Genomic DNA, 23,585 nt, shown 5'->3' on the forward strand with positions numbered 1-23,585 from the left:
GGGGGGGGGGGGGGCGGGGCAGAGTGTCCCTGGCCAGCCCAACCTTTCACCAACTTTCTGACCTTAGCCACCTCCTCTGGAAGGTGGGACCCTGCCCTGAGGGATGTGGGGTGGCTGGACCAGGCCAGGGCCCAGAGAGAGCCTCCTGCCAATCATCTCAAGGTCTGCGGGACCCGCGGGTGTGGGGGTGGCAAGCTCAATCAAAAGTCCCTGCCTCTTTCTGAATCTGTCCCCATGGAGTCAGCAGGGTCAGGGGTGCCAGGGAGGGAGGCGCCCTTTCCCAGATCTCACAGCCATCCAGGAAGACAGTGCTGGGTGTCAGGAGCCAGTTCAAGAGTGACTTCCCTTTGCAGTGGGGCAGGAAACAGGCTGTCCCCCACTGGCCACAGCAGGGCCACTGCCCCCACACCAGGTGTGTGAAGACTCTTGACAGGGAAGCCAGGGGCCTGCTCCTGGCCAGCTGAGGCCAGGGCCGCTCTCCACAGGACCACCCGCGTGCGGCTGCTCTTTAAGCGGAAAAGAAAACACCGCCCCAGCAAAATGCTGCAGCTGCCGCGCAGCCACAGGACACCAAGATCCCCCTAATTGCACACCCAGGGAGGGAAGGTGAGTGGGCGGTGGTGACCAGCCTGTTAGAAGCCACTAAAGGCTGCCAAACCCATGGGTCAAGGAACAGCTCAGTGACAGCCACAACGCCCACCACCAGAGTCCATGTGATGCCAGCCCCAAGAAGGGCACTCAGAGAGAGGCCCGGGGCCGTGCGACAGCCACAGCGCCCCTTACCCTGGAAGGCTGCCATCTTCTTTGTGCTGGTCAGCTCTTCATGGGTGGCCGGCAGGGCCTGTCTGAACTTCAGATTGGTCTCCCTGGCCATGAAAAGGGGGCAACAGGTGAGACCCCAGGCGGGGGCCTCCTCCCCAGGCACTAACACCACATTCTTGCTGCGCCATGGGTGCCAGCTGTCAGTACAAGCACACCCAGTGCCCGTGTCCTCCCCGGGGAACCTGAACAGCACGTGGCCAAGCAGCCTGGCCGCCCACCTCTTTGGAGGCTGGGAGGCGACTCCGCTGGGCCTGGTAACCCGGGGGACTCTCACCCATCGATGTCCACTGTCTCCACGTAGCACAAGCTGCTGGGCTCCGTGCTGGCCAGCAGGAGCAGGTCGGCCTGGGGAGGGAGAGAATGTGGCAGCAGGTGGCGGCCGCTTCCCGGGCTGGGCAGAGCGTGGCCAGACGGCTCACCGGGACGATGCTGTCCTTGCTGAGGCGCACCACGTCCCCCACACACAGGTCCTTCCACTTCTTCCAGGAGAACCTGCCGGGTAGGAGGCGTGAGAGGCCAGGACAGCCGCGGTGGCACTGCAAGGCCAGCACAGCTCAGGCCACCGCCCCCAGGCCTCCCCTGGCCTCCTTCAGTGCTTGCTCCTGTCCAGTGACACTGGGGCCCATGTCCAAAAGCCTGTTAGCCTCTCTTCACCCTCCCCTTGGTCTGAGCTCCACACAACATAGGAGCAGACACTCAGGGCCTCTTCCTCTCTGTCCCCATCCCAGGGCTGGCCTCTGGCCTGGTAGATGGCAGGTGCCTAATAAGTGCAGACCTGGGTCCTGATCAGATTCAACCAGGAGGCCCAGGAGCACCAAGGTGCCAGCCATTCTGTGGACACTGCCTGTATGGCCAGGCCCGGCATGCGGGAGCCCGCTTGTCCTGGCACGTCCCCTAAGCTACCCTCACAGCCTCACCTTTTGCCTGTCAGGATCTGGCAGGGCCTGTTGTTGATGGCCTTGTCGCTCCTGTGCCGCCCCTGGGCCAACAGGGTGGGGTCAGAGGTGCCCTCTTCCCCACAGTCCCCTCCCCGGGCAGCTCCACCCTGACTCCACTTACAATGTCATCCATGAGGTCACGGGCGGCGCGTATGAGGAGGAGACAGACCAGGGGGGCAAAGAGAGTGAGCCAGGGCAGCGTGGAGATCTCAGGCATGGCCTGCACATGTGGGCAGGTGGCGTCAGCCAGCAGGTGGGGCCTCCCGAGCTTCCCCACCCCCTCCAAGTCCGGCCTCTGAGCACCTCGCCTCCTCCCCGTCCTCCTTCAGGTCTGAACTCCATCCTCACCTCTCCAGGTGCCCCCAACCCCTCACCAGGTCCTGAATCACTTGCAGACAGAGGTCAGGGTCACTGCTCGGTCCCTCCACCCCATGCCCAGCCTAGAAGCTGCATACAGAAGGTGCCCAATCATGCTTAAGCACCCAGTGAATAACAGCAGAGCATCTCACCTTCTCCAGACCAGAAGCAAGACGCTGGATGGGTGAGGTGTTTGGGAACAGTGCCCCCCAGGGAGAGGAGGCTCCCTGCTGGATGCCTGCCCTATCCTGACCTGACTGTCCCTGCTGGCCAGTCCTGAGGACCCCGTCTGCACCCTGTTTCCTCATCCTCTGCGGTCAGCTTTGCAGCTCAGGCCGAGGGAGTCAGTGAGAGCCGGCAGGACACCCTCCTGGGCCTGGAGGGCAGGTGACCCTCCTTCATGCAGCACGCATTGGGCACCTCTGTGTGCCAGGCTGCAGCGGGGGCCGGGGAAGGACCAGAGGGACGGCCACCCATGGGTACAAGCACAGGAGTCACAGCCCAGGGCTCTAGGGCCGTGCTGCCGGGGTGGCTGGGGAGGGTGTCCCCGGGGAGGAGAGGACAGTGCTGCTGGGGCCTGCAGGCTAGGACACGGCTGGGGTGGCAGCCTGGGCCCCACCTGCAGGATGATGATGAAGAGGAAGTACAGGTTGGACACGCGGCGGAACTGCTCGTAGAGGTTCAGGGGCAGGAAGGAGAGGACGCTGTACTTGGCCGTGCGGATGACGTTGGTCTGGAAGAGAGCTACCAGTGGGCATGCAGGGTGCTGCCAGGCCGGGACCCCAGCCAGCCCAGCCCTCCCTGGACAGGGCCCTCGCCTGCGCCTGAGAGGCCACGGCCAGATTTAGTCAGGCGTCTACTGAACCAGGCCACGGAGCACCGCTGAGGCCAGCGTTAGTGGACAGCTGAACGTGGTCCCGCGGCTGGGACTCCTGTGCTCCGGGCAAGGCCCCACGGGAGGTTGGACACAGGACTTCGGGGTATGTATTAGGTGACTTTCATCTTCCCTGGGCAGGGAACAGGAATGAACCAAGCCGGCCATGGTAAGGACAGGAGCTGGCGCCTGAATAACATCAGAATGCAGGGCACACGCAGGTGACCGGAGGTGACCCATGGGGCTCCGGGAAGCAGGGTGGGGGCCCACCTTGTACTTGTCCCTGTACCAGCACAGGCACACCTTCTTCTTGAACTGCTTGTAGTAGCCCCAGTCGTTGGCCCTCACCTCCCAGGTGAACTCTGCAGGGACAGGCAGCTGATGGCGCTGGCAGGAGCACTAAGGGGTCCCCAGGGGCCTGGGCGGCTCGTAAACAAACGGTTGGCACCTTTGGGTGCAACCCAGTCCCTGCCCTGTGCTCAGCAGATGCGGGCACAGGGATCCCAGGAGTGTCTCCCTTCCCGAGTCACCTCCACTCAGAATGCGCCTGGAGACTCACTAACGTCCACTCACGTCCACAGATGGGCAAAGTGAGGCTTGGTGATGGGCTGTCAGGAACCCAAGACCCACGGCCTGCTTGGGCAGCCCCGAATCCTGAGTCCCCCATTCAGTGATGGGTGTGAAGCCCCATGTGAGCACCATGCAAGTCCTGCATGTTTGTTGGGGGGTAGTCCCAGCCCCCCCATTCCCCGAGGGCACGCCTCCCTCCGCCCCAGGACCTGCACCTGTGTGCTCCTTATCCTTCAGGTCTCCTTTGTGGGTACCACTGCCCATGTTGGTGAGGCTGTCAAGGAGAAGGGCCCAAGGCCAACATCACACCTGTGGCCCTGGCCTAGGCTGGACACTGCCTGCTACTGGGCCCTCAAGGAGTTCAGGGCCTAGGGGTCCACCCTCTAAACTGACTACCACGTGTAGCTGTGGCCACCTCCCTGGGCTCAGAAAATTCTGCCACTGTCTGTGTGTCCTCAGACCCAGGGGTCCCAAACCTTTCCCAAACCTGCAACAGCCCCACGTCCACCAGTCTCCCAGATGGCACCCCAATTTTGCCTCCATTACAGCCCAGACCAGGGATTCTAGCCACGAGCCACTGCTCCCTGCTCCAAGACAACCCTGCCCAGTTGCCCCTCCTGCCCCTCCCTCTGGGGCCCAGCACTGGGTTAGATGCTCAATCCGTGTTTGTTGACGGACCAGACAGACCCAGGGTTATGTCATATCTCCCAGCAGTGTACACGAGGGGTCTGGCCTTGGGGAGCCTAGGGAGGGTCCAGCAGGCCCAGCCACTCCCCTCCCAGCTGGGAACCCTCTGGTTGACAGGCTCAGGAATTCTGAGTCTGGTTTTTCACCAGGAGACCCTGGTCCAGCCACTAGGAGGTCATTCCAACCACCCCTAACCAGCAGCCCCTTCCCTGGCAGCTCCCCAAATAATCCCTCACCCAACAGCGCGGACCCAGGAGTCCCAAGCCCACCCTGAGCCTCAGAGGCGCCCCACTCCACAGCACCTCAGCTGCTGCCTCCTCCCCAAGCCCTGCCAGAGCACTTTCCCCGCACAATTGAAGCCTCCTCACCACGGCGACCTCACTCTGTATGTCCCGGACCTCGAAGGCTGCGCCCTGCGCCTCCCTGGGGCTTGCCCTCTGCCTGGGGGGTCCCCCATCCTGTTTCTGACTGCCTCTGTCCTCTACTCTCTCCTTTTCTGCTGAACCCTCCACCTCCCTGGGGCTGGGATCACAAGCATTGAGTCATCAGTGTCCCCAGGGCCTGGTGGGGCAGGGCCTGGCTCAGGGACAGCGCTGGTCTTCTGGGAATCTGAGAGGGGCCAGTGCCCATTCACCAGATGAGGAAAAGTGAGGTTGAGGTGAAGTGCAGCTTGGTGAGGGGAAGACCCGGTGGGTGGGGGCTGGGTTTGGAGGAGACCAGATGGCCAGAATCCCCCAGAGTTATCTGGGGACAGAAGCACACAGCTTGCTTCCTCCCACCCCACTTGCAACTAACCCGAGCCCCAGTAATCACAGTCCCAAGGATTGCCCCCGGGGGGTGCAGGGCAGGTTTCAAATGCCCAGAGCACAGCCCAGGCCAGGGAACTCTGTCTACTGAGCGCCAGGCTCTCTGGCACCCCGTCCCAGTGTCCTATGCACAAACCTCTAGGGGGTGCCCTGAATTGGCCGCTGCAACCCAAGCCCTCAGACCGCCGAAACCCGGAGGACGCATAGCAGTGGAGCACTCGCCGCTCACCTGCGCGGGCCGGGCGGGGGGGGGGGGTACCGGGCTGCTTAAGGCGGGCCGCCGGGCATCCAGCCGGTGGACTTGGTGGAGCTGTTAGCCCCGGTGCCAACGGGTCTGAAACGGGCGGCACGGGCTGGGGGCGGGGCTGGGGCCGGCTCTTGACGAGGGAGGGGCCAGGAAGAAGGCGGGGCCTGGCTGAGAGGGCAGCCGGGGGCGGGGACAGGCCGCAGGCGGGACCTATAGGAACCTCGCAAAGAGGGGCGGGGCCCGGGCGAGTTGCTCTCTGCCCGGGCGGGGCGCCGTGGCCCTGCCTGTCATCGCGGTGCACGGGAGGCTGAGGCAGGAGCATCGCAAGCTCAAAGCCAGCGTCAGCAACTTTGCGCGGCCCTAAGCAACTGAGACCCTGTCTCAAAATTTAAAAAGTATTTTGAATTTTAAAAATTTATTTTAATAAAAAATGGTTCAGTGGCTAAACGCTCCTGGGTTCAATCCCTAGTACAAAACAAACAGATAAGGCGTCAGGAGCGGCCCGAGGATGGGGGCGTGGAGGGGCTTCATTCCGCAGGGAAGGATCGGGAAGATCTTCAAAACAGGTCCCGGTAGTTAACGTCCAGTCCCGCCAAGACGGGCCTTGCAGGCATGACTGTGTGGGGCTGGAGTGGAGGACACAGGTCATGCAGGTATGTGGCCTGGCTGCCTGCCGGCCGGAGCACCTCCCCCCCGCGCAGGCGCCGTGCTGGCTCTAGGCTGGGGGCCAGGTTAAAACACTGATCAGCCTGCGGGGGTGCCGGAGGAAGCCCACCGGGGTGTCCCGCGTGCACTGCCCAGAGGGCCGGTTGAGGGTGGGGGGGAGGGGGACCGAGGAGATATCCCTGGTCAGCAGCAGTCTTCAGACAGAACTTTCTGAAACTTGGAAATTAGGAGGGCACCAAACTTTGGCTGCCCAGGCCCTTCCTGCCCTCCTGCCCTTCCCCCTATCCAGCCCCTATGGCAGGGTCCCTCCCTCTGGCCTGGCCCCCACCCAAAAGACCAGGGTGCCTGTGTCTGCCAGACTGTCCCCCAATCTCCTCCCAATGTCACCTACAGGCAGATGCTGGGTGAATAAAGGAAAGAGGCTGCAGTGGGGAAGACATGGGCCCCACTCCCTCCCCCAAGTGGCCGCCTTCCGAGGCTCCCAGTGAACACACACTTAGCTTTGGAAACCAAGGGCAAGCTTGTTTGACTCTTAGGGGTGCCTAAGATTGATTAAAGCAAAAGGCACTTATCTGACACCCAGTCATTGGTTATAAGACTCCCGTGGGGGGAGTCCTAAGAAATTTTTCTGGTACCCTTTAGCCAAGTGCAGTGGCCCATGCCTGTGATCCCAGCAGCCCAGGAGGCTGAGACAAGAGGATGGCAAATTCAAAACCAGCCTCAGCAACAGCGAAGCGCTAGCAACTCAGTGAGACCCTGTCTCTAAATAAAATACAAAATAGGGCTGGGGGTGTGGCTCAGTGGCCGAGTGAGTGCCAAGTTCAATCCCCAGTAGGAAAATAAATAAAAAAAAAAAGGTACCCTTTAGAAGAGTCCTTGCTTTGGAGAGCTGTGGCACCAGATCTCCGCACCCTCCACAGGGGGTCATCCCAGTGGGGACAAAGCATTTCCCAAGCACAGAAGATCAGGTGTGCAAAGGCCTTGAGGCCTCCAGGGCCAACAGACCAGTTTGGCAGGCAGAAGAGGAGCTGGCCCTCAGTTATCAGCTGGCTTGTTGGCCAGCCTCTGGAGCTCCCCAACTGCCCACAACCTCCCTGGGGCAGCACGTGCGTCCTGGGGAAAGGGAGTTGATATCACACAGACGCGGGCTTCTGTGAATACATCGGCACCATTTATTTAGAAAATGCCTTGTTTACAGAAGGTGGGGGACAGTCAACTTGGTCAAAAGAACAGCCCCCAAGGGTGAAGATGGCCTGACTTAACTAGGGACACCCACAGAGCTAGGTACCCCAACATGGACCCCAGGGCTCCAGGAGTCCTTTCTCCTTGCAGCCTGGGGACAGAAAGTGCTGGGGGAGTGGCCTCCATGTCCTTAGCCCTCGGCCCTACTCTCCTGGCCTTCAACAGCCTAAGTGACCAGGATGGCGGACTACCTCTTCTAGGTGGCCAACAGTGTCCTGACCCAAACCTCCACCCTGCCCCGAAGCTGAAGTCCCTCCCTGTCTCCTGGTCCAAGAAGTTCTCCAGCTTGACTTGTTAGACACACACAATTGAGGGCCTAATGGCCTTGGGCCTCCTCTTACCCCAACCAGCCAGCACAAGTCACAGATGGGGCCACTCAGCCACAGTTGGTGCAGCTGGCATCTCCTGGCCAGGGGATGGAGAGGCACGCAGTGGGCCAGGCCTTCCGCAGATACGAGCAGGCATCACTCCATCAACCCAGGGGCCCCTGTGTGCAGCGCACCCCCCAGAGCAGGCAAGGTGGGGCTGAATCTACCCTCAGGCAGGGGACAGGAAGTGGGGCCGGCTGCTCTAAGACACCCAGGCAAGCTCCAGGGCTGCTCCAGGACAGGTCCTCAAGCAGGGATGGCTTGGGCCCAGAGAGGCCATCTGATGAAGGTGAGACAAGGCCCACTTGCTCTCCTCACCTGGCCCCGGGGTTGGTGGCCCCACAGGGTGTGTGCGGAGGTCCTGCTGGGCACCAGGAGCACCACCAGACCATGGAGTCTAAAATCCATACAAACATTTATTGTCCCTGCCCAGGGTGGGAGAGAGTGGGGTACAGAGAACCCCAGGGGGAGGAGGGCGGGGCTCTGGTGGGAAGACAGTGTCCAGAGGCTGGCGGGCCCTGGGGGCTGGTTTGGCTCTCAGAGGTCACGGAAGTCTAGATGGGCGGGGGAGGCGGTTCTGGAAGCCAGCCACCCAAGCACAAGGAGCTCTCAGGAGCCCAGAGCGGGACATCCAGGCCCACTTGGGCTGGATCTTTGTGAAAGGCACCCGGGCCACTGGCTCGGGTCTGGCTAGCCCACCCCTGTCCCCCAGGAGGGAAGCCGCACCAGGGCCTTGTTCCTCTGGTGGGGGAGGTAACTGTGCAAGTCAACAGGTTTAAATTAATAATAATAAAAATAACAATACAAAATAAAAAAAAAAAGAACCCCTGTCTCAAACAAGCCCACAACAGCCCGCCCTGCCCCAACCACGTCACCGCATACGAAGAGCAGGGACAGGCCAGGTCCCACTGCCCTGGACATACAACTGGAACCTGGCAGGGGCTGGGTCTGTCCTGGTCAGCAGCAGTCTTCAGACAGGACAGGCCTAGGAGGGGCAAGGACGTGGGGACAAGCATGAGGGGCCACGGCAGGGGCTGGGCTGCAGGGTTGTCTTTGCACTCTGCTCTCTCATGGCGCTGGCTCGTCCCGCTTCTGGGTTCCGTGTCTTGGCGAGGCGCACAGAATTAGCTCTCGAGATTTATTGCACTGTTTTGGAAGAGGCCTGGGGCTAAGGACGGGCCGGGGCTGCAGGAGAGGTGGGTGGGCGGCAGGTGGGCGGGCGGGAGTCATCGCTTGGTCTTAGCGTCTTCTCGGATCTTCCAGATCACTAGGTGCATGCAGGCGCTGGCGTCCTCGCTGGAGCTGTGCCCGTCCACTGCAGGGCAGACACGGTTACTGGTCGCCCTTGCCGGGGAAGAGGGCCCCCAGGGCAGGCCACTCACCATTGTCCTGGATGATCTGTCTGAGGTAGTCGGCCATGAGGTTCCGCAGGGAGCGCTTATAGGGGAGGCCCAGGCGGTGAGGGAACAGTACAGATGTGTCCACCACGGTGCTGTGGATGACCTGTGGGCAGGCGGGCAGGCAGGGTACCTCAGGACCTGGGCAGATGCACCCCCACATCCCATGGGGCCCAGAACAAAGATCCATAGGGACTCTGGGCACAATCCAGATGGGTGCTACCTTCAAGGCCAGCAGGTCACTCTCCAGGCTATGTCCAATGAGGATGGTGTCGGCGCTGAACATGCTCAACAGGACAGCCTGGACGTCCCGCAGCGTGATGCTTGTGTCCGCGAGGTCAGCCTCTGTTACCCCTGAAAACCTGGTGGGAGTAGGGGAGACGGGACCGTGGGCTGAGCAGGTGGTGGGGAGGGGACAGTTGCCAGCTGGGGTTCCTGCTGCTGGGGCTGGGCCACACCTGGTGTTGTAGTCGACGATTTCGTTGTCGGGCTTGACGAAGGTGTCATACACCACACGCATCTCTGTGTCCACCACTGTGACGCGGGTCAGCTCCAGGCCATATGTGGTGTAAGACTGCAGGAGCCAAGGGACAGGCCTCAGACACGGCCTCATCCCCCAGAGGCCTGTGGGGTGGAGGCAGAGCCCCACTTACAGATGGGGAAACAGGCAAGAGACCTACAGGGCCTCAGTGGAGGGCAAGCCCCCTGCCTCCAGAGGCACAGGAACCCTGGGCACGCCCACCTGGGAGCAGCCCCGGGCAGGCACCTCCCTGCCTCAGGTGACTGCACTTCACGGTGCGGCCAGGCTCCACTCCTGGCTCCGGTGCCAGACCTGGCTGGCTCAAGTTCCTGCCCCACAGGCTGTGACAAGTGCCTGTATCCACAGGAGGACTCACCATCTCACAGTCCAGGGCGTAGATTCCTGCGTGAGTGTCTTCTGAAAGCTCCTTCTCGAAGGTCCTCACAAAGCCTTCCAGGTTTTCCTTCCGGCCGTCCTGTACGTGTTGCTGGGGGTAGTGGGAAAGGGGCTCAGGGACAGAGTCCCCCAGGCCAGGGGCTGCTGGGCAGGCTTAGCTCTTCTGGTCACCAGGTGAGCTCTACCTCACCTGGTAGAGAAGACCAGGCCCCACGTCAGGTAAGTTCTGTGCCAGTTGGTGACCCTCAGCCTGAGCCGGGATTGTGGTTGGGAGCTTGCTGAGAAGACACAGCAGAGGGAGGGCTCCCAGGATGGCTGGGCCCTCGACCTCTGGGTACTTGGGCTCCATGGCACCTTGGTAAGGGCTGGCTAACTGGGCCATCTGCCAGGACCCGAGGCCAGGCTGCAGTGTGTCCCTTGACCCCAAACCAATCCAGAGTCAGAAGGCAAGAGCCTAGAGGGGGTGCCAGGGCAGGACTCACCTTTGCGACCTGACAGCCAACGGAGCCAACGGCTGCCGAACAGCACATGTACTGCGTCTCCCAGCCCCCAGCCACTGAGGGAGAGACAGCGGTCAGGGGCACAGCCTGGGTGTCCCAGCACCTCCCCCACCAGGCTGGCCTATGCCAGGACAGGGCTTCCTAGCAGGGGGATGCCAGCCCCCTCTGTGGTTTGGCAGCCAGGCCCTATTATGCAGTGAGGACGGGGAACTTAGGGGCTGAGCTGGAAGCAACTGGGTCCTTCCCCAGCAGCTTTGAAGCCAGGAAGCAGCAGGCATGGGCACCACGCAGGCCTGCAGGAGTGACAGGGCCTACAGCGGGCTGTGCCGGCAGGTGTGAAGCAGCACGAGGCAGGCCATGTGTGTCTGGGCTGGGGCCCGCACGACTAGACCAAGTGGAACTGGGAAGAGCAGGACAGGACGAGCCCTGTGTTCCCAGGGTGGCAACAGCCTCCGTGCTTCTACTTTTACAGAGGTAGACGGAAAGGGCATTTGGACATTGTTACAGGAAAGGAGGAGGAAAGGAAACCAGCAGGGGGTCAGGGAGTGGCCAGCGAGGCCCTGCCCAGGCAGCCAGGGCCCCAGTGGGGTCTGCGGGTGGGGCCTGGGCGTGGGCCTCACCTCGGCTCCTCCGGAGCCGCCCCCAGTGGTAGTGGCACTCCTCCTCGCGGACACAGCGGCCGGAGGAGGACACCAGGTACTCGGTGCCACAGCGGCAGCAGACTCTGCAGGAGGCTGAGTGGAGAGGCCAGAGCAGGGTGAGGGCTGGGCAGCCCCGCCCTCTGCACCCCCGCCCTCTGCACCCACCCACCCACCCACCCAGGCAGGGGAGGCGACTCACGGTCCTTGGGCTTCTTCTCCTCGGCTGAGAGGATGACGGCGCCGCCAGGCCGCTCAGGGTGGGGGAAGGGGTAGCCGTTCTCCTGCAGCTGCTCCGGGGTGAGCAGGTAGTCCCTGAGGCGGCTGTAGAGGGCGGCCCCTGCAGACGGCGGCCTGTCAGCCCACGCAGCCTGACCAGGGCTGGGAGGGTGGCCAGGCTGGGAGGGACCCGCTCACCTTTCAGGTCCTCCACCCGGGGACTGCTGGGGCGGCTGAGTGAGAAGCTGGTCTTGGCGGCCAACTTCCCCCCTAGCACCACCTCATGGGACACGACCCTCCGGCCACTGGCTTCTGGAAGGAAGCGGGTGAAGGAGGAAGAGGGGTGCACTAAACATCTGTCCAGTGCTGGCTGGGCACCCCAAACTGCTCCCCCGGCGGCCACCCAGCTCCCTGTGCCTCAATGTCCTTCCAGGACAGTTCCCCACTGCCCACAGGGCCTCGACCAGCAACAGGAGGCATGGCTGTGCCAGGCAGCCCCTCCCCACGAGAGCTCTGTGCGGGGCAGAGGCCCCCAGGAGAGGCTCTCCCTCCCTGGAGGGAGAGGGAGGCCGGGCCGACTGAACAGCCATCCAGCGGTCTTCCAGGGCTTTGTGCTGCTACAGCCGGAGGCCTGCAAAGGCCACCAGACACCTCTGAGTGCGAGCTGAGAAGCTAATGGAGGCAGGGGGCCTGGAGGCCAGCGGGGGAGCGAGAGCGAGCTGGGGACACGCCAGCTGATTGCTTAATGCACCCTCTCGAGAGGCAGTAATGAAATGTCTTAACCCGGCTCTTTCTTCCTCCCCAGAGCTTAATGCACAGAGCACAGCCCGGGCGCCAGAGCCTCTTCTTTGAAGAGGCTGTGAGCGGCTCCATTAGCGGGTGGCCCCTCAGCTCCGAGGCCACGCTTGCCAAGGCGGGTGGTTAACAGTGAGAAGAGGCCAGGTCCACCTCAGGCAGCAGCCCGAGCGCAGGCAGCCACAGCCTGGCAGTGCTGTGCTTCCCCTCGAGGCTTTTGTCTGGGACCTTGGTGGGCTTCGGGCTGCCTGACCCTCGCAGGCCCTACTCCCAGTCCCTCTGATGGAGGCGACAGCCTGCATCTTCTGCATACAGCCCCTGCCCCCAGAACTTACTGCTGAGACCAGGCACGGTGCTGGGGACCAGGCCCCTGAGCTTCTTGAGTGTGTTCACAGCGACATTCAAGTAGATATTCTTGCTGGGGCTGCGGTCATAGGCCACCTTCTCCTCATTCAGCGCCTGGACAGGACACACGGCACTCAGCCCTCAGGCCCCGACAGGCACCCTGGAGCCCCCAGCAGCAGGTCAGGAGGTAACCAGGGAGCTGCCAGGACCAGTCAAGTCTCAGTACCAGGGAGAGGGCTGAGAGCCAGGGAAATGTCTGGTGACTGTCCCAGCCCCCAGCCACTAGACACACAGCCACAGCCACCAGCCCTGCCCAGCCAGCCAACAGGACACTCACTTCTGGGGCCCCCACCTTCTCTATGGCCTCCTGGTTGGATGAGCAGAACTTGAGACACTCCTCAATAAACAGGTTGAGATAGCGTTGGCGGATGACGGTGGGGACCTTGCCCCCAAACTCTTTTGGGATAATGGGTTTCTTTAGACTCTGGAGAAAAAAGAGAAATAGCAGAGGATCCTGGGGTGGACACTCAACATCATGCTACCCACCACGAGCCCCGCCGTGCACTGTGGATGCCAGAGACGGCAGTGTGCATTTAAGGCACCAGCGCAGGCCACCAGCTGGGACAGAAGCACCACCACACACAGTGTCAGCAGCGGAGACACGTGAGTGTGGAGGGCAAGTGGGGCTCAGACTTCCAAAACCCAGAAGTTCTCTAAAAACAGTGCATGAGGCCTGGGGCTGGGGCTCAGCGCTGGAGCGCTTGCCTAGCACGTGCAAGGCCCTGGGTTCGATCCTCAGCACCCCATAAAAATAAAATAAAGATACTGTGTCCATCTACAAATAAAATATAAAATATTAAAAATAAAACAGTGCATGAGGGGTGGGGTGCAGCTCAGTGATGGAGCACTTGCCCAGTATGCCCAAGGTTCTGGGTTCATCCACTCTAAAATGTAAACCCCAAGTATTTAACTGAACACACGGAGGAAAAGAAACAGAACAAAAATAAAATAAAAACACAGGCACAAAAGACCTCACAGAGGGAATCCAGAAGAATGAACACCATGCTCCTGGGTGTCAGAGAACGGGATGGAGAGGCTGAGGAAGGAGCCCAGAGGCTGCCAATAGGGACCCGTGGCTGGCAGCCAGCTGGTGCCCATTACCTGTAGAGATGGACTGTGGGCGACGCGCTTCGGGGTGATGGTGGTGGTGGTCTTGGATGCCATCCCTGACAGCGTGCGCGTCTTCAGTGGCTGGTTGCCAGGCTCAGGGCCATGGGAGGCCTGGCTGCTGCTGGCCGAGAGGGTCCTCTTGGCACCTGTGGGGGCTGGCGGGGTACAGGGGACGTGAGTACAGGAAGAGAGGAGGCCCATCACCGAGCTGCGCAGCACCAGGCAGCTCCGGTTGTTGAGAGTCAGCAGGACGTGCATCTCTGAGTGCAGGGGGAGCGGCCGGGGCGCGGAGCTCGGGCTGCGGAATGGCATTAGGCTCTATCTGCTTTCTGGTAAGTCCATTGAGACGGGGAAACAAAAATCAGCTGTGGAGGCCGGCTCAGGCAACGTCGCCGTCGGGGTGGTCTGGCGAGTGGCGAGGGGCACACTGGGCCTCTGCCACATGTTCCGGCCCCCGACTCCGAGGCATTGACGTCTGAGGAGGACGCCCTGGCTCCTGGGCAAAGGACCAGAGGGTATGGGACGGCCCCGGCCAGTCATTATGACAAGCCACCAGCCTGCCCAGCACTGCCTCTGTGTTCTGCCTGTCCCTTTGATGAGGTCACAAACCAAACAGTCTCCCGCCCCTGGAGGAGAGCAGGGCTGCGGGGGAGGGGCTGTTTCCGAGGCTGGTCACTCAGGGTGGCTGGGCCAGGCATGGGTCTGTGAGGTTGGGTATCTGGATGGCCCTGAACCCGGAGTGACACTGCGGAAGGGCACATGGGCACACCCTGCGGTACATGCCCTCACTCTCGTGTTAAGGATCTGGATGGGCAGCTTCTCCCCAAAGTCCATCTTGCCCTTTGTGGGGTTTCCCAGCTGGGACTACAGTGGCCCTAGAATGGTTCCTGCCCATCCTATTTGAGAAGCAGGGCCACATGGGCCCCACCTGACCTGGGAGGTACCCAGGGCTGCTCGAGCCAGCCCCCAGGGAGGAGGGGAAGAAGAGAGCTGTGGACAAGCTGTGCATGAGCCTCTGTAGCCGGCATCCACCCCTGACCGGTGCTAGCAGCTTCCAAGCTCTGCAGTGCACACACTGGGCTGCTCAAGCACCCACGAACCCCTCCTCATTCAGGTCAGCCCTGTGGTGGGGAGCACAGTGTCTGGAGTGCCAGGCTGCTCTGTGACAGCTCTGCCCTCAAAGCATCAAATATGAGTAGGGGGGGCTGGGGATGTGGCTCAAGTGGTAGTGCGCTCGCCTGGCATGAGTGCGGCCCGGGTTCGATCCTCAGCACCACATACAAACAAAGACGTGTCTGCCAAAAACTAAAAAATAAATATTAAAAAAAAAAAAAAATTTAAAAAAAAAAAAAAAATATGAGTAGGGGACCCAGAGAAGACACCGACTTGGGAAAGGGTGTGGTGACCCAGTGGCTTTGGAGAGGGGAGAGTTAGAATCACCCAGACAGAGCTTTCTCTAGAAGGTCCTAGGCAATGGGGCAGGACCCAAGGCTGCAGGGAGTCTGGATTTGCAAGGGCCCCTAAGACGGGCAGACCTGCAGGGCCTCCAACCACCAGGCTGCTCCAAAGGTGGGCTCTGCACCCAGGCAAGGGCCTCCCTTCCTGGCAGGTGCTGAGGCTTCCCTGGCCCCACCCAGCAGAAGCTGCACCACTTCTTCTTTTTTTCGGTACTGGGTGCTTATCCACTGAGCCATGATTGTGCCCAGCTCAGAATCTCTACTTTGAGGAGTCCTCCAGGTGATTCCACCTATCACCTGCCTCCAGGGTGACCTCCTGGATGCAGATACCAGAGATGAAAAGGCTCATACAAAACCGGACTGTCTCCCCTTTCAATGTCCTGCCCACCTGCCCACTGGGGTGTGGTCATGATGGGGAAAAGTGCCCCCTGAGAAACACAGTCCCACCCACCCCAGCAAAAATGGCTGCAGAGACTCATGAGAGCCCACACCCACTCATTCAGAACCTGCCAGATGCAAAGCCACAGGAGCTAGAGCTGGTACCACCCTGGTACCAGTCCCTACTGGTTTTTTGGCCTCTAACATCCCAGGGTGGTTGGGTCAGGGAGGATAATGAAGATGGTCCAGTAAGGAAGACTCTCATCCCCAGTTTACAGACAGGTTAAGTGAGGTCCCAGGGCAGTGCTCGAGGTCATTAAGTGGTACAGGGTGGCCAGGCCAGTGACCTTGGGGCTCTGCCTCTTCTTGTACCCAACAAGAAACATTCCCAAGCCCCTCCTCCCCCACCCTCCTCCCAGCAAGGGCCAGGGCTGGGGCGGGGACTCACCCGTGGCCAAGCGGGGGTTGGGGGTGTGGGCGATCCTCCGTTTCTCTCCAGGTGCAGCGATGTGGACGGAGGAGGGCTTTTCAGCTGGCCGGGGGGCCGCCTGCAGCCAGCTGGCTGACTCCCTCTGCATCTGCTGGGCCCGCCTGTAGCACACCTCCTGGGCGGTCGGGAGCCGGGCCGGGGGCACCGCTGGGCCCCTCCTCGGGGGCTCCGCCTGGATGAAGTCACATCCTGGGGCTTGGCTGCATGTCTGGAGCACCCAGAGCAGGTGGCCCCAGGGAGGCTGCCAGCAAGGCAGCAGCGGCTCCGAAGATGGGTAGGCAGCCCCTCCAGTCACCCCTGAGCCTCTGCAGGGGACCAGCACAGAGACTCGGCCCCCAAGCTCACACTGCCCGAGGTCCAGAAGCATCTGCCTGACCTGCCTTCTTGGCTCCAGCCTCCCCAGTACCAAGGCCATGCCACTGGGTGCTGATATACAGGCAGGGTGGGGCAGGAATCCCTGGGCCTCTGATTGGGGCAATGCTTCAATCCAATCCTGCCTGATAAAAAATTCCTTTGGACTCCAGCTTCCTGAATCCCCTGGCCCCTCCTCCCAGGAAGGGCCTGATGACAGAAGCCACTGGAACTCCTGGTTGCTGACCTTGGAGCCAGCGTTTCTACCCTGGCTCTCCAGTGCTAACTCACTGTCCCCACGGCTACAGGAGAGGAAGCAAAGGCTCAGGTAGGACAACTTGCACCAGGTCACAGCCCACTGGGGCCAGGACTCATGGCAGTCTCCCCTGCTCTGTGACACCTGCTCAGCGTTGGGGAGAATCTGAGGACATTGTGTGGGTAGAATGCACCTCTCCCCCAGGACACAGCAGCTGCTGAAACAAGTCTGCCAAGTTCCCTGGACAGGAACACAAGGGGTCTGACGTCCACAGAGGTGCCAGGGATAAAGGGGCTACGCCCTCCTCCCCCGAGAGTCTCCACCCAGGACCAAAATGCCAGCCCTTACCTCCTTGCCTTGCTTGGAAAGATGCGAGATTCTCCTCTTCTGCCCTGGGAACAGAGTGGTCAGGCCGGCATGCCCCTTCTCCTCACTCTTCTCGTCCTTGGGGGGCTGAAACACATGGCCGCTCCTCAACATGGATGTCTCCGCCAGTCCTCACGGACCTGACACGGGCACATGCCCTCCTCCCCACCCTGCCTCCAACCACCCTCCAGCGAGTGGAGGATGTGCCTTTCCAGGCCCTAATCCTGGGGCAGGCAGGACATTTCGCTGGTCTTGTAGCTGAGGCCCCAGAGCCAGGCCTTGTCCTGGATGGAGCAGCAGGTTCCATAGGAGCCCAGTCCCACCTCTCCTGCTCCTGCAGGGCACGGGGCAGAGCTCAGGCACTGAGAACCAGATGACTCCAGACAGGCCCTGGAGGCCTGTTCCTGGAGGGCTCAAGCCAAGTCCAACTTGGTTTAGGAGAGCTCCCTCTGGTGGCTGATGTGGGGACACTAGATGAGGAGGCCCAGAAAAGTCAGGGCTGGCCAGAGAACCAGGAATCCCTAATGTTCTGGGGGAGTGAGGGAAGGACGAAGAGAAGAGGAGGACAGAGACCAGAGTCAGGGGAGGCTGGAAGAGAGGAGAGGGGCTAGAGGCAAGGAAGGGTAGGAGAGAGAAGTCAGAGAAGAGAGGACAGAGTGGGGAGAGGGGCTAGAGGCAAGGGGTAGGGGACAAGGAGGGCAGGGCGAGGGGCGGGTTGGGCCCGATACCCCTTTGCCGGTCAGTCTGAACGGTCAGTCCAAACGCTGCCGCGGAAACCCGGCTGGGCGGGCTGTAAGCCAAGGTCCTCTTTCTGGAGAGGGTGCGGGGGGGCAGCAGGCGGCCACCGAGGGTTCCTGAATTTTAAATGAGTTAAGAGGCCAGCGCTGAAGGAGCAGCTTCTACCAGTCGTTGAGGTTCGAGTCGTCTGGAAACAGCTGTAGGGTGGAACGTCCCCTTGCAGGGCCCTCGCCAGGGCTGAGTACCGCAGGGCCAGGACTGAACCCCAAGGCCGGCCCGACCAGGAGCCCAGCTGCAACTGCCCGGTGCCCCTCACCTGCCGGGCCAACCGGCCCTTGTCCTCCGTCTTCACACTGGTGGACTCGTTGAAAATTCGCAGGCACTCCTCCATGGGGTCGGAGTCAAAGTCGACCTCCTTCTCCAGGGCCGAGTAGTCCACATCCTCCTCTGCATCCTCCCCAGCCCCTGAGGAGGAGGAGGAGGAAGAGGAGGAAGAGGAGGAGGGAGATGCAGGGGAGGGGGGCGGGGAGGCCTTGAGACGTTTGGGCAGCTGCGGGGCGCTGAGGCCCAGGCTGGAGTCCGAGTCTGAGTCTGAGTCTGAGTCTGAGCTGAGGCTGGGGAGGGCAGGGGGACGGACCTGCAGGGCCCTGGGCCCGGGGCCCTCCTCCTCACTCTCATCCCCGAAGAGCTCGGCGTGGCTTAAGGCCCGCTTCTTCAGCTTGGGGGCATCCTGAGAGGCACCCTCGTCCAGCGAGCGGGCCTTGCGCTCTACCAGCTTCCCTGATGGCATCTTCCCACCACCCTTCCTGTCTGGCAGTTGGTGGGGACTGGGACGAGAGTCCTGGGGCCGGGGGCCCCCACTGGTGGGCCTCCCTTTCCCTGAGCTGGCCACTGGGGTGGCTGAAGATGGCTTTTTCTTGGTCCCTTCTGGCCGCTCGGCCTTATGCCGGGGGCTGCCAGTCTGCAGGCTCTTCTTTCCTGCACCTGGTTTCTCGGACCGCCCTCGGTCTTTGTCCTTGGTCTTGTCTTTCTTCCGGGCACTGTCCTTGTGGCCAAGGGATAGTGAGGTCCCATTTTTCTTCTTGGGTGTGCCTTCCTTCGGGCCACCCCGACCCTGCAAGGCCCTGGCTGGGGAGCCAGATTTGGCTGGGGACGCCCCATCTGGGCCCTTTGGGGGCTGCCCGAGGTCTCCCACGTCACACTGAACAGCCATCTCCTTGGTCTCCCGCAGACTGCCCTCCTCGGGCTCCAGGCCCTCCTTCGGGGATGGCTTCCCAGGGATCTTGCTCTTGGGGCTTGTCCCAGCCTTGGAAGGACTGGCCTCGGCCACAGGGGAACTGGCTGTGGCTGGCTCTTCTGCTGCAGCTGGGGTGGTGTCATCCTCAGAATCTGAGAACCTGGCATCGCAGCCACCAAAGGGGTCACAGGGCTTCTTGAGAGCAGGTGTGTAGGGCTCGCTGCCACGGCAGCCCCGGGGCCGCTTGGTGGCCCTCTCATCCCTGGAGCTGGCCCTGCTGAGGTGCCGGGCTGAGTAATTGGAGAGTGGATCATACTCTAGGTCAGTGGACGGCTTGGAGTTGTCCACTACATACTTGCTGCTGGGCACAGGGCGGCTGTACCTCCGGGACTGGCTTACAGCCTTGGGAACATACTCTAGGGCGCTGCTGCCCCCTCCCACCTTGCCTTGACCCCTCTCCAGAGATGCCAGGGAATACTTGCTGCCAGGTTCAGCAGGGGTGGCCAGCGGGGTGGGCTGGTAGCTGGCATCAGGGGTCAGCAGGCCATGGCTGCTGGAGGTATAGCTGAAGGTCAGCGGGAAGGCATCCTTGTCCAGGGCTGAGGTGGGGCTGGTAGCAGGACCGCAGGGGGCCAGGGCAGCAGCCCCGGTGGAACTGTACTCAGCGGAGCTGTACTCGCGGGCTGTCTCCAGTAGCTCCTGATAGCGCCGCTGCTCCAGCTCCACTTCACTCCGTACAGCCTCGATGGCCTGGTTGACCAGCTCCAGCTCCAGGATGTCCGAGCGGGGCTCATCCCCCCGGCCCAGGGCGCCATTCTCCCTCTGTGCTGGGGGCTTGGGCAGCTCGGGGTTGTATGGATCATAGCCAAGCCCTGAGAGTGAGAGAGGAGAGAAGAGCCAGTGAGCAGGCCTGCAGAGCTGCCGCACACCAGCCTGCACCGGGCAGGGAGAGCAGAGCCAGCCCTCCTGGGACTAACCAGACTCCAGGCTCTGGCCCAGGTCCCAGCCGCCCCCACTGAGGCCCAGGCAGAGGGGTGGGAGGCAGGCAGGATCCTGGCAACTGTCAACAGCAGCGTGTCCCAGAGACATCCTAGCTCGGCTCAAGGAATCTGCACATTGAGTTCACAATGCAAAGGCGACAGGGCAGACCCGGCTACCTGGGCAGTGGGCCACACAGCCCGACAGTTCAAGGCTCTGGGCTGAGCCACCAACCAGCTCTGGCAGGGGACACAAGGGTGAGGCCTTCCATGGGCAACTGGGCTCCGCTCACCCGGTGGTGTGAGTATGTCACAAGGCCCAGTGTCTCCCACAGACTTTTTTTTTTTTTTAATGGAATTTGAACCCAGAGGCTATATCCCTAGTCCTTTTCCTTTTGAGACAGGATCTTGCCAAGTTGCTAAGGCTGGCCTCAAACTTGCCATCCTGTCTCAGCCTCGGAAGTCACTGGGATTATGAGCACACACCACTGTGTGCAGCGTTTTTTGTTTTTAGCTGGGGTCTCCCCAAGTTGCCTAGCTCCCACAAACTTTTTTGCGTATGGCAAAGTTCACTAGGCCAGCCCTGGGAGAAAGTGAAAGCCGAGAAAGCACCCAGCGCCAACCACGGCGGGGTGGAGGAAGAGTCCCCACTCAGCACACTGTCCCGTCACACCCGCATAAGGTCACACCCGCATAAGACGTGTGAAGGAAAGAGGTCTGTTGGTGATCACACTTGTGTAGAAAAAGAAAAAGCACAATACATTCAAACACTCTGAAAAACACCATGAATGGGGCAGAGAGTCAGACAGACTGGAAGACCGCATTCATCGCTGGCCAGCTGAGGGCTGGTGGCCTCTAGAAGCTGGAGAAGGCGGGGCTCAGATTCTCCTTGGAGCCTCAGGAGGGACCAACCCTGCCACCCCTGGACCTTAGGACTTCTGGCCTCCAGAAATGCAAGAGGACAAATGTTTATTTATTTATTTTTGCAATACTGGAGGCTGAAGCCGGGCTGTGCACCCGCTAGGCGAGCGCTCAGCTGCTGAGCTACATTTCCAGCAGTCTATACGGTTTTAAGCTACTGATTTTGTGATACCTTGTTACAGCAGCCATAGGAAACCAATAGCCTGAAAAAGAAAACACTTGCATGGAAAAGATTACCACAAGTCGAGAGACAGAGGGGAGAAAACACACAGTCCAACTAGCACGACAAAAGATCCAGCCTGCTCACTCCACAGGGGCTGCCTGCCACCCAAGCTGTCAGGGGGACACTACTGGGGCTAGGGCTCAGTGGTAGAGCACTTGCCTGGCATGTGTGAGGCGCCGGGTTCGATTCTCAGCACCACATACAAACAAAATAAAGGTCCATCAACAAATAAAAAATATTAAAAAAAGAGAAGACACCACTGAGAGGAACAGGAAGAGAATGGGCAGCCAGGAGGCCACCACACGAAGTGCCGGAGATGGACTGTCCAGAGCAGCGAGCGGCTCTGCCACAGCCCTGCTGCCACACGGGGTTGGGAGGGGCTCTCTGGAGAGCAGCTTGTAGCACCCTAGGCTCACCCCAGCCCACCCTGCAGACACACGGAAGAGACAGATGTGAAGGCACAGCCGGGGTCACCACCTGAAGAAAATAACAAAGGAGAGGACCTGGAAGCCTAAGCCAGTCACCTGGGGCTGAAGAGCACACTCTGTCCCACCCCCAAGGTACACTGCTGTGGGAAGGACAAGGACAATGGGAGTGGAGGGTGGTCAGGGCGAGCACAGTCTGTGCCCTTCAAAGCCTCTCCACAAACACAATTAAGCCAACATGGGAACAAGGCGCCCCCAGGCCCTTATCATGCCAGCTGGCCAGTGGTCTCGGGGGCAGGAGCAGTACAATGGTGTCTTCAGTTACTCTGTATACAGTGCTGACAGGCATGTCTAAGACAGGCCGATAAAAAAGTGAGACAAGCCGTGGAGCCACGTAGCAAAAGTGCACAGATAGGCTGCTGCCCAGTACCAGTTCTGGGCCAGAATCTCCAGTACCAAGACAGTGTCTGCTTCTTAATATTTTTTTTGGCAGTACCAGAGATTGAACCCAGGACTTCGCACAGGCCAAGCAACACTTCACTACTGAACTGCACCCCAGCCCCCCACTGTATTTGAATGTGCAATTCTCTGTGTACTTACTATTAGGAGTCTATACTTCATTTTATTTTTGTACTAGGAAACTCAGGGACTAGGCAAGCACTAACCACAGACCCACACCCCCAACCTCTTGATTTCTTCTATTACAAACCTCATAAGCTGAGGGCTGGGGCACCAGGATCAGAAAGTGCAGCTGCCCTGTTCCTCTGCTCAGGTATAAGTGGGGCACTCCCATCTCTAGGGCCAAGGAGCTGAGCACCCCGAATGTGAGCTCATACAATGAGGACAGGGCTGCACCAGGAGGGCCACTGCTCTTGCCCAGTCAGCTGCCCCACCCCTCAGGCTGCGGCAGGGGGAAGGGCGAGTATATTGAGAGGAGTAGATCAAGGCCTGGGATTTGTTTTGTTTTGGTACCAGGGATTGAATCCAGGGGGGGCTTAATCAATGAGCCACATCCCCAGCCCTTTTTATTTAGTTTGAGACAGGTCTCACTAAGTTGCTCAGGGCCTCACTAAGTTGCTGAGGTTGGCTTGAACTTGTGATCCTCCTGCCTCAGCCTCCCAAGTCACCAGGGTTACAAGCAGGTACAGTACTCACAGGCTAAGGCCTGGGGCCAGACAAAGCACAGACCACCCAAACCACTCTCTAGCCCATCTCAAAGCCATTGAGATAGGACTTTAGACATTTTGTGTTTTGGAAGGAGAGGCCACTGCCTAGGTCAGGCCAGGAAGGTTCTCCCCAAAGCTGCCCACCTGAGAAAGGTACTCCTAAAAGGTCCTGGGAAAAGCTGGGTGCCGTGATGCACGCCTGTAATCCTGGCTACTTGGGAGGCCGAGGTAGGAGGATCACAAGTTTGAGGCCAGCACGGGCAACTATGGGAGGCCCTAAACAACTCTACAGGACCCTGTCTCAAATAAAAAATAAAAGGGCTGAGTGTCTGGGGCTGGGGTTGTAGCTCAGTGGTAGAGCGCTCGCCTAACATTCATGAGGCACTGGGTTCAATCTTCATAACCACATAAATGTAAAATAAAGATATTGTGTCCACCGAAAACTAAAAAATAAATATTAATTAAAAAAAAAAAAAAGGCTGAGTGTCCCCAGTACCAAAATAAATAAATAAGTGGGTTCCATCCAGAGGGAGGGGTGAAGGAGGGTCAGAGCTGCTCAGACCCTAAGCGGGCTCCACCAGCCCACCCAGCCCCAGCTGAACACTCTAGAGCAGGCCAATGATGACCAATGATGTGAGCTGGAGGGCTCCAGGAGCACTGAACCAAGGGTAAAGCAACTGCCCTGCGGGGCCGAGCTCAGTTACATCCCCTTTGACCGTCTACTTCCTCCAGGCACTGAAGCTCATCCCTGCACCCAAGTTCCCCTGCTGATACCATAGAGTAGTGATGCCCTGACCCAGACAGGTCCATAGGCAGAGCGCACAGCTGACAGAGTTGGACTGTAGCCCACTTGCAGTTCAGACCTGGGCACCGGGGCCCACAGAGTGGTGACCTGCCCCAATACAGAAGGTATCACTGCCCCCTCCGCCCCTGGACCCCCCCCTCACAGGGCTGAATTTTGTTCTTTTCTCCCTCTCTTTTTTTTTTTTGGTACTAGGGATTGAACCCAGTGTGTTTTACTGCTAAACCACATCCCCAACCTT

General features: G+C 60.2%; 2 protein-coding genes across 2 annotated transcripts in view; both read right to left on the reverse strand.

Annotated features, from left to right (window-relative positions):
* The window catches only part of Atp8b3 (ATPase phospholipid transporting 8B3), a 17,503-nt gene extending 12,098 nt beyond the window's left edge, over positions 1 to 5,405 (reverse strand). Inside the window, exons 1-9 of the mRNA XM_048810672.1 lie at positions 5,284 to 5,405; positions 3,777 to 3,835; positions 3,262 to 3,353; positions 2,737 to 2,850; positions 1,882 to 1,980; positions 1,740 to 1,801; positions 1,242 to 1,314; positions 1,097 to 1,167; positions 784 to 866 (exon numbers count right to left, since the gene is read on the reverse strand). Of these exons, the coding sequence (XP_048666629.1) occupies positions 784 to 866; positions 1,097 to 1,167; positions 1,242 to 1,314; positions 1,740 to 1,801; positions 1,882 to 1,980; positions 2,737 to 2,850; positions 3,262 to 3,353; positions 3,777 to 3,825 (643 nt within the window). The 5' untranslated portion in view covers positions 3,826 to 3,835; positions 5,284 to 5,405. The remainder of the gene's footprint in view (positions 1 to 783; positions 867 to 1,096; positions 1,168 to 1,241; positions 1,315 to 1,739; positions 1,802 to 1,881; positions 1,981 to 2,736; positions 2,851 to 3,261; positions 3,354 to 3,776; positions 3,836 to 5,283) is intronic.
* A 1,711-nt stretch (positions 5,406 to 7,116) lies between these two features.
* Positions 7,117 to 19,919, reverse strand: Rexo1 (RNA exonuclease 1 homolog). Its single transcript, XM_048810686.1, has 16 exons — positions 19,808 to 19,919; positions 17,910 to 19,702; positions 16,838 to 16,942; positions 15,841 to 16,054; positions 13,549 to 13,712; positions 12,740 to 12,871; positions 12,378 to 12,501; positions 11,446 to 11,559; positions 11,231 to 11,368; positions 11,011 to 11,124; positions 10,373 to 10,446; positions 9,871 to 9,981; positions 9,433 to 9,548; positions 9,198 to 9,336; positions 8,960 to 9,080; positions 7,117 to 8,892 (listed from the first exon to the last, which is right to left on the reverse strand). Exons 1-16 carry the CDS (start codon positions 19,917 to 19,919, stop codon positions 8,804 to 8,806), a joined length of 3,660 nt encoding a protein of 1,219 aa, XP_048666643.1. The 3' UTR covers positions 7,117 to 8,803.
* Positions 19,920 to 23,585: the final 3,666 nt, after the last annotated feature.

Source organism: Marmota marmota, unplaced genomic scaffold (assembly GCF_001458135.2).
Source record: "Marmota marmota marmota unplaced genomic scaffold, marMar, whole genome shotgun sequence".
NCBI lineage: Eukaryota > Metazoa > Chordata > Mammalia > Rodentia > Sciuridae > Marmota > Marmota marmota.